We start from the raw sequence: 14428 nt of genomic DNA on the forward strand, positions 1-14428 counted from the left end.
TGCTCCCCTTCCAGACAGCAGGGAAGCAGCAAACTTCTCCCTCCTTGTGTCTTGAGCTAACACACGTCTTGTTTCCTTATGACGACCGATTGCTAGGACAGCTCAGGTTTGGCTGTGCAGAGCCCTTTTATCCGGAGCTGAAGGGGGTGCGGAGAGAGCTTCGTGAATGAAATGACCATTCACGCACAAACCAAAGTGAATGTTTTCAGTATGAAACAAAAACTGAAACAAGTTTTGTCCAAACCCTGGAAGAAATTTCAAATGGAACCAAAATTCAAGCTTGTCCAACACAGTTTTTATACTGATTCATTCAAAAGCTTTTGGTTGGTTGGTTTTTTCCCCCCAAAAATGCTTACTACTTTTTTTCAAACCAGCCCTATACGGGTATGTCTACACAGAGATAAAGAAGCCCACAGGTGCCCCAGGTCAACTGAGTCCAGATCAGGTGCCCCAGGTCAACTGAGTCCAGATCACCAGGCTCATGCTCGGGGGATGAAAAGTTGCTGGGTCGATGTTTGGCTCGGGCACCAGCCCAAACCCGAATGTCTACACAGAGATTTTTAGCCCCTCAGCCTGAGCCCCATGATCCTGAGTCAGCTGACCTTGGTCAGGTGCCAGAGGTCTTTTAATCTGTGTAGACATACCCTAAAAGCCCTACCAAAGAGTCCACTATTAGATAATTTACACCTAATTTACAAGGAGTTCTGCAGGCCCCACTACAGACAAACAGATACAAACCCAAAGCCATGTGCTTTGGATTCCCCAGACGCCATATACAAAATACTGGAAATGAAATGGACTGGGAATGGGGAGGGGGGAGAATTTAGGTTGCCTGATTTTTGTCCTTCTGTAAATTTCTTTCACTTAAAATTCTTCCTCCCTTTAACCCTCTGTGCAAACAGAGTGGTTGATGAAGGTAGGAGGCTGGTGGGGAAGGGAGGGGGAAGCATTAGTGGTATTTGGGCAGGGTGTGATTAATGAATAAGTTACTAGAGGCTGCAAAAAACCTAACCCTCGTGGGGGAGGAAACCTCAAAAATGTGGCCACCTTGGCAGTGACGTCTGTCTGAGTTTGTAGAGAACCTGAGACAATAGCTCTGGGGGTGGGGGGAAGAGCTGCCCTGAGTTTAACCAATGGAGCAACATCTGCCCAAGTTTTCAGAGAACCTGAGAGAATAGCTCTGAGTGGAGGGAACCACCTTGTGCAATTCAATGAGGTATTAACTCCCAGGCCCAGTCCTCAGGGAAGGGGGGCCAGTTACCAACCCAACCCCAGCAGGGGATTCTGTCTGTGGTAAGAGGGGAAGAGCACAGCCTCCCCTCGCCACCAAGCAAAGACATCTCAGCTGCATATGTATGGGTATGGAGCAGGGCCCCCATACTGCCTTTCTGTAGGGGAGAGGCGCTCCCTGCTGCTCCCCAGGGGAGAGAGCTCACTGCTTCTGCTCCTGACAGGCAATACCAAATCTAGCTCCTACCTAGCACTTTGTATCAGTAGAGCAGAAGTTCTTTACAAAGCAAGGCAGTAGCATTATACCCATAGTACAGGTGGGGAAACTGAGGCATGGGGACAGGGACATGGCTTGCCCAGAAGTCCACCGGGGCAGGGAGAGCGAGCGCCTCAGGGCCAGCCATTCGGAAAATTGTGCCCTGAGCGAATTTGTATGTTGATGCCCCTGGCCCCTGCAGGTGTGGCACCCCCCATTGCCCCTGGCCCCCGTGGGCTCCCCAGGTTCCCCATCCCCTTCACTCCTAACCCCTGCACTGTGCCCCCTTTGCCTCTAACTCCAGCACCCTCCTCATGCGCTCCTAAACCCTGCCCCCAACTCCTCTATTGTGCCCCCTTTGCCCCGAACCCCTACACTCCTCTCCTGTGCCCCTAATCCCTACCCCCTCCTTCACACCTAACCGCTGCATTCCCTTCCTGCACCCATGTGGGGAAACTGACCTGCATGCAGGTCAAGCAGCTGGCATTGCTGCTCGCTCCCCCGACCCCAGGGGGCAGTGAAGGGGGGAGCGAGGAGCAGTGTCAGGGCTCACTGCATCCTGGTCACTTTCCCCAGCTGGGCTGCGAAAGGGAAGGGGAGGAGAGCAGCAGCCCAGCTGGGGAAAGAGACCTGGATGCTCAGAGCGCTTGGCGTTGCTCCTCACTCCCCCACTTGCAGCCGCCCAGGTGGCCTACCCCTAAAGCCGTCCCTGTGGTGAGGGCTTCAGCTAGGGGTGCGGGATCTGGGGTGGGGCCAGAAATGAGGAGTTCAGAGTGTGGGAGCTCCCCCTTCCCCAGGCCGGGGCGGGAGATCCAGCTCCTCTGGCTGCCCCCACCAGCCACGGGGAGGGGCGGAGGATAGAAAGTGCCCCTCCAAACGCAGCCAAATTTTTATCCCGGTGCATGCCCCTGCTTTAAGTTAAAGATTAATCTCTAATTCCTGGAGACTCTTCAGGACAATCCAAGTAGATTCTCACAGCAGTAGCTCCAAGTGAACCAGGCTGTGGGCTGTGTATTTACTAGTGCTCCTTAGACAGACCAGGTTCCCTTGCTCACTGGATGGGCTGTCACTTTAAAAAAGTAAACTCTTAGGAGATCAGCTGACTATGAGTCAGTTCCAGGCAGGGAAACCCTCCCAATGGCTACTCCAAGCTGGGTATCTCATGTTTCATCTGCTCTGGATTATTTTAAAGACCCAGTGATGATTATAAATTGCAGGCACAATTTCTGCTGAGCCTGCATCACCCAGTGCTGGCTGGGGGAGATGGAGACCACTATCTCCTGCCCCCAGTGCAGGGAAACTGCTCAGCAGACAAGCAGCAGGCCAAACCAGCAGCTAGCGAATGTTGTAGAAATAACCAGATGAATGAATTTCCAGGCAGCCAAAGGAGCAGGAGGGGAGAGGGGGTGTGGGAGACACCAGGAGGTCCTGAAACTGTTCTACGAGGAGGATCAACCCCCCATCTGCCTGGTGTGTGATGGATCCCGGACTCACTGAGCTCACATGGAGGAGGCTGCCCAGGAGTACAAGATAGGAAATCTTTGTCTAGTGTCACAGTTAATTGTTCTGGATTTTAACTACCATTTAATTCCACTGCAGTTTGCTTCTGGGGCCTGATTTATTTCTCCCTCTGCTATTATATCAAAGCCCTGGCTAGGATGATTTAGTTGGGGATCGGTCCTGCTTTGAGCAGGGCGTTGGACTAGGTGACCTCCTGAGGTCCCTTCCAACCCTGATATTCTATGATTATGACAACCCTATAACTTAAGGCTGTAAATAAAACAATTGAATGAAAAAAATAAGCAGCAAACTTTCTAGAAAACTGAAGGTACAGTAAAAGCTGTGTTATCCAGCACTTTATCAACCAGAAAGTCCTATTAACCAGCATTTCTGATTTCTCCCAATACAAATCCTCAATCTAGTCACCGGGTCAAGTATACTGCCCAGGAAGTTATGCAATTGGCATAAAAGCAGAGTGCAGAATGTGCAAAGAGGCAGCAGACAAGTCAGCAAACTGATATCAGGGATTTTATTCAAAAAAGCAACTTTCAGGGTGTCATAGGGTCAGTCCAGTCAGCGCAATCTCCTACGTCTACAGTGATAACTGATGCTGATAATGACGACCGTGGGGCACTGCAAGATCCTGCAGGGCCTTCTGAATCAAAGAAATATTGTGTTCAGTATAGCTGGGAGAGCTGGACAAGGAGCCTGAAAAGTGGCAGAATGAAATTGACACCCAGCTCTGCGAGGAGAATTCCTATTTCAGCGAGCTGATCAGTGAGATGGAGGGGAAATGCCGGCAGCCAGCGAGTGAATTCCTGCAGGTGAGACTGTGTTAGAGACACCCCAGGTCCCTGCACGGGGAAGAGGGCCTTCAGAAGCATGAGCGTTTGAATCTGTCATCATTTGAAAAGATGCTGACTTTAGGTGACGGCAAAGCAAGACCCCTCCAAAGCAGGAGGGATCCCCAGTATGTGGCACGGAGCTCTCTTTTCTCTCTCTCCGCTCTAAGACGTCAGAAGTGCCTCGAGCAGGTACATGGTTCTTTCTCACTCCCCGACACATCATAATGCTAGGAAGGGCCTTGGGCACCATGTTAAAGGAAAAACTCCCATCTCAGCATGTGGAGCAGGATCACAGTTCAGATACAAATCTTCCTGTGTGGAATTGAATTCTGATGTGATTTTTTTGTTTTTGTTTTTTTGTTTAAGGAGACTCTGGGATTTGCCATCTGAGATAGGGTCTTCCATGGCTAGGTAGATCGCTGGTCTGCAGTGTGTAAGGCCAAAGGTGGTGGTAGGGGGACCCAGGCCCTCCCTCTCCACTGGGTCCCAGCCCAGGACCCTGTGTAGCTCAACCCCTAAACAGGAGAGATGGGGTCAAGACCAGGGTCCCGGGGTTACTTCCTACAAGTCTCTTTAGTCCACTTACCCCACATTTGGGGCTTATCTGCTGGCTGGCAGGTCGCTGATCCATCCCTTGCAGGCAGGCAGAGAATTCCTGCCTGCACCCTGATCACCTCCCAAATGAGCCAGGCTCCCTTTTCTTCTCCTTCCTCCAGGCCTGGCATTGGCTGCAAGTACACCAGGGCAGGGATAGCTGAACCCACAGGTTTTCGTTATCCCCCGCTGTGCAAACAGGGGGCAGGTGACATTTTTCGATGCTGGTAACAAGACTCCGGTCTTCACTTTCCTGCTGACCTCTTTCACCGGGGAGCGAATTTGCCCTTTTTTCTGGCTCTGGGGATCCTGGCTCAGATTGCGTCCCTGAGCCGTTGGGTTCAGTACCTCAATGGGCTTCCTCGAGTCTCTGAAATCCAAGTCTCCATGTCCCTGGAGGACCCCCAGTATTCCTTCAGAGCTGAGCTGACCCGAGCCTGTTGACAGTGGGGGAGAAGGCACAACCTCGGAACAGCTGAGTCATGCCTCCCCCAGGCAACCCCCCCCCAGAAAGCAGTGGCCCCTCCCTGCAGCTCCCCGCTCTTCCTCCTGCCTCTCTAGACAGCAGTGCAGTGTGGGATACCAGTGGGGTCACAGGTGCCGACTCTGTGGGTGCTCCGGGGCTCCAGAAGTGACGTGTCCTCCCCCCTTTTACATTGTTCCCCCCCAGTATCAGGAGGCACGAGCGCTCCACGGGCCAGAGAGCGACCGTGAGAATGCCTCTGCATCCTGGCAGGTAGGCCACTCGGCTGGGAGGTGGGGAAACCCACAATCCCCTGCTCCAATTAGTCTTTAATTATTTATCCAGAGTGGAGCAGCTTCAGCAGGGAGAGATTGAGGGAGCCCTGCTTAAGGCCATCCCACAGCCCAGTGGTTAGGAGAAGTCTCTGAGAAGTAGGAGATCTCTGCTCAAATGCCTTCTCTCCCTTCAGGTGAAGGGGATCTGAAATTGGAGGGGCCCTAGCCCAAGCTGAGTCCCCCGCACCCAGCTGAGACCCCTAGTCACTGGGCTAAAAGCTATGAGGTGCTCAGGGGTGGCGAGTTACATGGGCCCGTGGTGTCCAGGATCCAGCAAATTCAGGGCCCAGGAGCCTGGCTCCACCAATGTTCAAGGCTGGGTCTCCCCCGGCCCCGCCTGCCGCTCCCATGCGCCTCCCCCGAGTGTCCCCCGGTCCCCATGTGCTGCCCGCGGGCCTCCCCTGCGCTTCCCTGGCTCATGGCATCAACTGCCGCTGCAGGGTCCTAGTGCCCCCCCCGCCACTAGTGTTGCCTTGGACCCTTCCCTTTTCCAGCGGGACCCTCCACTAGCACAGGGCCCCCCCGCCTGCCGTCACCGTTCCTGCCCCACGCTGGGCAAGGGGCAGCCCCATCCCAGTGAGGAGCAGCAGCAGGGGACGAGGCCCACATGTGATGGCAGCCCCCCCCCAAAACTGCACCCACCACAGGGGAGGTGAGGGGGCTTCCTGGACCTGAGAGGGGCCCTAGGAGCATGTGCAGTGATAGTGGGGTGGGGTGAGTGTGCTGCCGGGGGGGAGAGGGTTGGGGGGAGTCCTCCTTTCTGGCCCCAACCCTGGGGCAGCCTGCCTGTACCCCAAACTCCTTCTAATCCCCAGGCCTGCCCCACCCAGAGCCCACACCTCCAGCCAGAGCCCTCACCCCCCGCATCCCAACCCTCTGCCCCAGCCCTGAGCCCCCTCCTGCTTCATGAACCCCCCACCCCTGGCCCCACCCCAGAACCCCAACTCTCCACCTGAGCCCTTCCCACACCCCAAACCCCTCATCACCAGCCCCACCCCAAAGCCCTCACATTTTTACATTATTTTAAAATATATATCAGCTTACAAGGCAGGTGTGGGGGGGGTCGGGACTTGGACCTGTTCTGGGCACCACCAAAAATTATACAAACCTGCCGCCCCTGGAAGACCTCTGCGTACCCCCCAGGGTACATGGTTGAGAACCACTCCTCTAGTGCAGCACCCTTCGATGTGTAAGAATTCGCTGTTCATCAGCCCTTTCCCCTCAGGTCTTGGGGGGGGGATGGCCAAGGGTGGTGTTTCTAGGAGGAATAATGTGGGTCCTTCTCAATCCAGTGACCTATAGGCAGTTTGGCAGTGAAGGCAGCTGGTCATTGAGCTTCTTGCCTCCCCCTCTAGCGGTGCACGAACGATGGAGCCCAGAACAATCACAGGCTGCGTAACCCCGTCCGTAATCAACAGCAACACTTTCTGACAGACGCGAGGCGCATCCCGGCCGATGGCAGGGGGACAAAGTGTCACTTAGCCGTAAAAGTTTCCCGCCTGCCGATGAGCACCCAAGGATCAAGCTGGATAAGCCAAACTCATTGCACCAAGCCCGTTTAAAACCCCACACTAGGCCAATGTAGCATGACGACAGCTTATGGGGGTCTGAGAGCGAGGCAGGGTGAAGGGAAAAACAGTCGGGACTGGACAGGGGAACCTGGTGGGGGAGAAGGGAAGGTATAAGAAACGTGCGGCAAAGGGAAAAGAGAAACAAGCATGTTAAATGTTATTGAAAGGGACACTAATTTATTACTTGGATGCTGAGCTCTTTGGGGCAGGGACTGTGGTTTTGGTCTCTGTCTCTACAGCATCGAGCCCACTGGGTCATCCCGATCAATGACTGGCGCTATGAGAATACAGAACCTCAGAGTTAAACACACACCTTGGGCATGGAGCTTGTTCGTCACTCTGAACAAAACATTATGGTTCTTTCAAAAGTTTACAACCAAACATTGACTGAATACACCTTTGAAACGTTACTATGCAGAAGAAAAATGCTTTTAACCATCTTAATGTAAATGAAACAAGCATGAAACAGTTTTTTTACCTTCAATTTTTTTTTTAATTTTCCCTTTACTTTTTTAGTAGTTTACAGTAGTTTCTGGTTCCAACTTAGGAGTGTGGTTGACCAGTCAGTTTGTAACTCTGGTGTTCAGGACTCTGAGGGTCTACTGTATTGTACAACTAACAAACAATAATAATCCCTTTGAGCCCCCGATTTAGCACAAATGGAAACAGGGCAGTTGCCTTCAAAATAATCTTCTCAAATGTAGGCCGTTTGTTGGCTTTGCTTGGGTTAGCAAACCGTGACTGAACTGGAGTGGGTCAGCAAACTTCCAAAAGTGTGACAAAAAAAACACCACAGCAATTGGTTAATTTTTTTTTTCCACACCAGCTATAGTCAACTCCTTTTAAGCTGCACATGTATATAATTAAAAATTTTTTATTAAAAAAGTATGTTTTTATTCTCTCCCCCCCACCACTTTATTATTTTTTCCTAGCTGCCGTGTGTTTCATTCGTGGATTCTTCAACATAAACGGGAAATGCCACTCACACTGATGTGATGAAAGGCTGTTTAAGAAAGTGTGGTGTGTGGGGGAAGATAAAACACAATCAAACATATGACACAAGCATCAAGGGATGCCAGAAGCTCCTCAAACGGCAGGTCAGGGGAGCAGTGAGTGAATCAGTTAGTCTTCCCTGTGGGAAAAGATTGACAGCATTACATGTCGCTCAGGGAGACAAACAAGAGAAAAATCATTTACTGAGCTGGCTGAGAAGCAGCGGGGACTGGTCCAGTGAAGGGGATAACCCAGATCAGCTGGGAGCAGAGGCAGACCAAGGAATGGCCAGGAACTCTTTACCATGGGGAGAAAGGTAAACTGACTTAATGGGACTGAAAGGCAGCTGAGGCTTGTCAGTGGCAGAGGAAGCCGCTGACCAAGAGTTGGGAGAAGGGCAGGGAAGTCCAGCTCCTTCCCAGAGGAAGGAGAGAGAACTGGCTGGGAATCTGCCAGAGCTGAGGAGACAGGAGCCAAGCTAAGAATAGACACCGAAGACAGTCAGCGCCTTACAGAGCTTGGCATCAGATGGGGAGGTGGCCAACACAGCCCTATGCCAGTGTACAGCAAGAGGTCCTCTTTGTTAAGAATAATTATGGCTGCGTTTGTGAGAGTTCTGGTGCTCTGACTCTCGCTGCTCTTTTTGAGCCTTCTCGCTGCTCTTCACTGGCTGCTGGGATGCTTTGCCCTCTTGGAGGGAAATTTAACATTTCTCATGGATGGGGAATTTCTTGGCTTCTCGAACATTCTCTAACATTTTTTGGCTGGAAGTGACTGAGAGGCAGGTGTTCGTGGGGTACCTGTTTAAGCGTGTGCTCTGCCTGCGATTTATTTGGACGCCCACTCACTGAAAAAGCCCGAAGGGCAAACTTCCTTTGGTGTGTGTCAAGTATCAGAGGAGTAGCTGTGTTAGTCTGCATCCACAAAAACAACGAGAAATCCAGTAGCACCTTAAAGACTAACAGATTTATTTGGGCATAAGCTTTCGTGGGTAAAAACCCCACTTCTTCAGATGCTTCATTGGTGTGTGTGTTCACCAGCTCTTCTTAGGGATGTCCAGAAAGACTTTTTGTGCGACTTCTTGGAGACATGTTCGAAGCTTTACTTAGAGCCAAAAAAATGAGCCCAGTTTGCTGCTTAGTTCTCACCATCTCTGGCCTGCTCCCAGGGTGTCACGGTGGCCCCACCGGCTGCCTGGCAGGGATAGTTAAAGTGATCGGGGGCTAGGAGTGGCTGAAAGGACAAAAATCGCCTGAAGGAACTTTGAGCTTTATCAATAGATCCGTAATCCAACTCCACTCACTGTGCTGCTTTATCCCCCTCTAGTGGTGGCTGGGTCACATACCCAGGTTTATAAAACTGCAGTAGCCTTGACTGTATGCAGTGGTAGTGTAGCTGTGTTGGTCCCAGGATAGTAGAGAGAAAAGGCGGGTGAAGTGATATCCTTTGTTGGTCCAACTTCTGTTGGTGAGAGAGACGAGCTTATACAGAGACCCGAAAAAGAGCTCTGTGTCGCTCAAAAGCTTGTCTCTCACACCAACAGAAGTTGGTCCAGTGTATATAAAGTCTGCTGCAGTTTCCACAGTATGCATCCGATGAAGTGAGCTGTAGCTCACTAAAGCTCATGCTCAAATAAATTGGTTAGTCTCTAAGGTGCCACAAGTACTCCTTTTCTTTTCACCCACTTTGTCTCCTTATTACTCTTGGCTGACAGAGCTGATTTGTAGCTCAGGCTGTCATGGCTTTGAGTTTTAAAAAGGTTTCCATAAACACTGAGTGTCCAGGAAGAGATGCAGTTGGCTCGAAGTTGATTTTACAAATGTTAATAGCATTTGCTGGAAGGGAAACCTAAACTAAAAACATGGTTTTCAGTATAGAGATAATTATTTCCTCATTTTATTTTGGATCTTGCTTTTATCCTCCTCATACCTTTAAGTTTTTTTCCCCTTTTAATTTGTACTCTAGATTTTTTTCATTGATTCATAGAAATGTAGGGCCTGCAAAGGACCTAGACAGACCATCCCTGACAATGTTTGTCTAACCTGTTCTTTAAAAACCTCCAATGACAGAGTTTCTACAACCTCCCTTGTAAGGCTATTCCATTTCTGAAGTATCTTTATAGTTAGAACAGTTTTCTTAATAACTAACCTAAATTTCACTTGTTAAAGATTAAGACAAACACTTCTTGTTGTACCCTCAATGGACATGAAGAATGATCACCATCCTCTTCATAGAAAGCCTTAACGTATCTGAAGGCTATCAGGTTCATAAAACTATCATTATTTCACACCTCCCCTGTGCAATATTCTTACTGAAAGATGAAGTATTGAATGAGTTTAGGCAGAGCACCTGCATAAAATTTTTAACCACAGCAAATCATTACACCATTTCATATTTTCTGCAGATACAGGTTGTGGTCCTTCTTTGTCTTACTGCTACTGGAATAGAACCTATAAGTGCCAAAAATTTATAAGCTTAGTTTATGTAAAAGTTCACTATACTTTAACAATTTTTAATTCAATAAATATTAAAACGTTAAAATATTCTTCAGTTAAAGATTTTACTGAATTTAAAAAAAAAACAGAAAATGGGCAACCCTGAAGAGTATGTTTGGAATCTAATAATTTTAAACGGTTAGCTAAAAAACTTTGCTTAGAGATGGTGTATTTAGCATCAACCCTAGTAGTACCTTTAAATAAAGCATACTTAGATTGCTCCCCACATAATAATAAGCACACCACATCCAGGATCTTTCTTAGAATTCATGGCCAAGTACTTATTGTACCCAGCCAGCAATATTATTCTTCCACTGATACACTCAAACAAGCAACCTATAAATATATTCTTACACTCATAACCGTTGAAAACAAGCCTATGACTGGGAAAACTAGCTATATAAGGTCCCTTAAAAATATAAACAACAAAACTTTTCTGTTCTACATTACCACCAAAACGAATCCACCCTTACTTACCTCCCCACCTGCTTGCTTCTCTAGGCAGGCAATGGACCAGTGCTCCGGCCCGAGCTCCTTTTATAGAGCGTGAGAGGACCTGAAGGAAGACTGAGACCTCTTACCCTGCGGCCCTGGGGTAACACTGCCCCCTGGCGTGTTCCAGCAGCGAACAGCAACTCCTCGCTACCTGGATATGGAAATAAACGGAAGCGTTTCGCCCATTCGCTTTTTCATTGGTTTGTTTGGGAAACCAATCAAACGGCACTGACTTTTGAAGGAAAATATAGACTTGTTTCATGGTGGGGGACATGGCTCCCTCTCTTACTTAGAAACCATTGCTCACAGGGACCGGGGCTGTATGGTCCGACCGCGCCTAGCATAGTTGGGCTTTGTTCCTGATTGGGGTTTCAGTTTGATGTATCAATACAATGAAATATTTGCTGAAATAATCCCTTAATTCTACCTCTATCCATTTACAAAGCACAAGTGCTATGCCCGAATGGGTGGGGAATGTTTTTGTTCCCCATATATCGCTCATGGAGAAAGAAACCAGAATCCTTATCACAGAAGAGCACCCCAAAAAGTGTGTGTGTGTGTGGGGGGGTGTTTTCTTTTTTTCTCTTACTACAAGGGAAGTATTAAGTATTGTGGCCCAGCAAAGGATCTTTGTTTCATTCCTACATTTTTCTCCCAGGTGGTAGCAAGAACACAGCGCCTTGTTCATAAATCCATGAATGTCCCTAAAGGAGCCAAACTGTATCCCGCTATTGCAGTGAGAACAAAGCAAATCGCTCGGACAGCGGCCGGTGGAAAGGTGTCTCCCTTAGTGGAACAGCTCACAAAGTACTGTCTTCTAATAAGACCACGAGATAAGCTTCATTGTTTTTCAGTTTGTTTGTTTTTTACGGGACCAGGACAGCGAAGCTCTGAAAACGAAGGTCGCTCTTGAAATCCGGAGCGACTTTTCTGACCAGGCGCTAGCTAGCAAAGCAGTTTAGGGAGGAGCCGCAATAGCAAACCACTTGCAGCGCCACAAGTGCTAAATCGATACCGATTAATCTTTTTCATCCCACTTGTAGCAAGAGCATGCTTCCGAACAGCGTTAGGTGCCTGCTGACTCTGTGTCATCTCCCCCCAAGTAGATTTCCGAGCAATCTGCCTTGGTCTCACCTCAACCAGGCAGTGAATGTCTCAGCATTGCTACACCAATCAAACAACCACAACAGGAAATACGGTACAATTGTGAGCTCATATATAGAGAGGCAAGGGCGGGCGCTAATTGGATGAAAAGAGGAATCATTGGTAGAGCTTTTGAGGGGTAGGACAGGGATTGGGCAGGGGAAGGAGGCCTGCACTCTCTTTGGGCAATAAGTTACCGCTTTGCTGGACCTGATAGGAAACTGTCACCAGTGGCAGCCCGGGCTCCAGTTCTCCCCTAGAATCGCTGTTAAAGAGACAAACATGGATATAAATTTCCTAGTCAAAGTGTATTGAGGTTACGATTTTGATCATTACTACGGAGTAAAATGATCTTTTTAAAGTCTATGTTTACGTGAGGATTTTTTTCACGGGACTCTTTTTTCGGGGGAGGGCAATTTTATTAACTATTTAAAAATCAACTTTGAATATTTTTCCATAGGAAATTTTGGATTTTTTTTACGTTGTTCAATGTAACCTTATCATCGTGAATAGATGCACAGAATAAAATTCCGAATCAAAGATTTCCCTCCAAGAAGCATCTTTGTTGGTAAAAGCTCACGCCGCACCGCCCATGCTCTCCCGCCGAAACATTAGCTCATTTAGGGAGTATTGAGGGTGGCTCTTAAAAGAGCCTTTGAGTTTATATTAGCGGACAAGGAATGTGTTTTTAATGCCTCTTGACAGCAGCTTTGCCGCGAGGGGCAGCGCTCCCCTTGGGTCTGGCCGGGTTCTTGCGAGCCTTGGGTTTTTTAACAGCTAGCTTGGGCTCCCTGCCGGGCCCCTTTGCTTTCCTAGCTGCTGGGACGTTAATTTTTTTCGGAGATCTCCTGGCTACTATCTGGTTTTTGGGTCTCTTGACGGCCGTTTTTTTCTTCGTTGTTTTCAAGGCGCCCCCCTTCTTCTGGTGCTTGTTGATCCTGAAGGATCCCGAGACGCCGCTGCCCGTCACCCGCTGCAGCAGCCCTTTGCTAACGAGAGCGCTGAGAGCCGCCTTTAGGCGACCGTTGTTCTTCTGCACGTCGTATCCCTCGGCCAAGAGCGCCTTTTTGATGGCAGCCAGAGAGGCGCCCTTGCGGGCTGTAGAGACGCAAACAGCCCGCAGAATGAGGTCGTGGAGAGACGGCCTCCCTCTTTTCTTGGGTGGAAATGTAGCTAAGGCTACGTCTGAAGAAGAAGCCTGAAGGATGGAGCTCAAATCTCGCATGTCTCCCCACTGTATTCACAGCCACAAGACCCGCCACCGCCTGCCTGCTGCTGCAGCTGCAACTGCAACGGCTACTGCCGCCGCCTCTTATCTGCAAAGCGATAACCTCCCACGAAGCTTCCAGGACTCTCCGCTCCAAACTGATCTCACTGGCCCCCTGCCGGGCTTTATATAGAGAAGAACCCGACGCAACCGACTCAACCAACTCGCCGCGCGCACCACCTCCCCCCGACGGCGGACGCAACAGAATCAATGAGCCTCCACTCGCCTCCCAGCGTCACACAAATCTGTGTTTCTGAAACTCCACTGATCTCTAATTTTAAAAGTCCGACTGGCTTTTTGCTCAATTAAGGTAGACGTCCCCAGGCTAGGACTGTTAGGTGTTTCCATTCGCTGCATCTTTTGGATCCACCGAATGGGCTCCCCCCGCCAGAAATCGACAAAACCCTCGATTTATCCATCTGACTGTCCCCCAAAAGTAAACAAAATTTGGGTTTAATCTTAATTTACAATTAAATTTTTGTACCTGCCTTCAAGATATCGAGGGAACAGTATTAAGGCGGAGTGAGGTATCCCACACAAAGAAATTAAATGGTTTCCTTCTTTGTCTTTTTGTGCAGCGCCCTTCCAAAGACAAACAAGAAACACACCTAGGCTTCCCCATGCTCGCCTATGAGGATTTGTCTACTTTCAAAAGGAAATAAATATCTCTAGTTTTCTGTCATAGTAAAGCATTACCAAGTACTTTAAACGTACTGCTATTTCAATTTCTATAGGGATGCATCCTACTCTCATTCACCTGGCTGAAATTAATGTCAAAACATCCATTTACTTCAGTAGAAAGTGCAAAAGTTAGAGAAAACTATAGGATACACATGCAGAAAAAAATGTAACAGTGAGGAAGAATAATTATTTTCATGTGTTTGGCAAATAATTATTTTGTTTTAAGGTACAGGTTTTTAATAAAAGGGGAAGCTAACTATGATATGATACTTTAGGTTTTACGACAGAGGCATTTTATTTTATTTCGTTTTATTAAAACCTTCATATTTGTGAAGAATTTAGAACCCGATTGTTTTATGTCTCTGGCTTAAAGGTATTAGCCTGTAACCTGCAAAAGTGGCTAGAGGCTATGGGTGCCTCAAATGTCGAGTTCCCAGCACCAGACTATTGGGGGGAGGGGGGAAGTAGTGGTTTGATTGATGTTGATAATTCAGGTGTTACAGTTGTTGTCTCACATTACAGGACCAAAGTGTCATCCAGCATAACCATATAATCGAAAA

At 48.7% G+C, this 14428-nt stretch overlaps 2 protein-coding genes across 2 annotated transcripts in view; both read right to left on the reverse strand.

Moving 5' to 3' along the window:
- Window positions 1–14428, reverse strand: part of LOC144274626 (uncharacterized) — a 223107-nt gene that overhangs the window by 89364 nt on the left and 119315 nt on the right. The gene's annotated exons all lie outside the window — the stretch shown is intronic.
- LOC144274293 (histone H1C-like) lies at window positions 12609–13187 on the reverse strand. The gene has a single exon (XM_077832993.1). It carries the CDS (start codon window positions 13143–13145, stop codon window positions 12609–12611), a length of 537 nt encoding a protein of 178 aa, XP_077689119.1. The 5' UTR covers window positions 13146–13187.

The sequence above is a fragment of the Eretmochelys imbricata genome, chromosome 14 (genome assembly GCF_965152235.1).
Source record: "Eretmochelys imbricata isolate rEreImb1 chromosome 14, rEreImb1.hap1, whole genome shotgun sequence".
NCBI lineage: Eukaryota > Metazoa > Chordata > Testudines > Cheloniidae > Eretmochelys > Eretmochelys imbricata.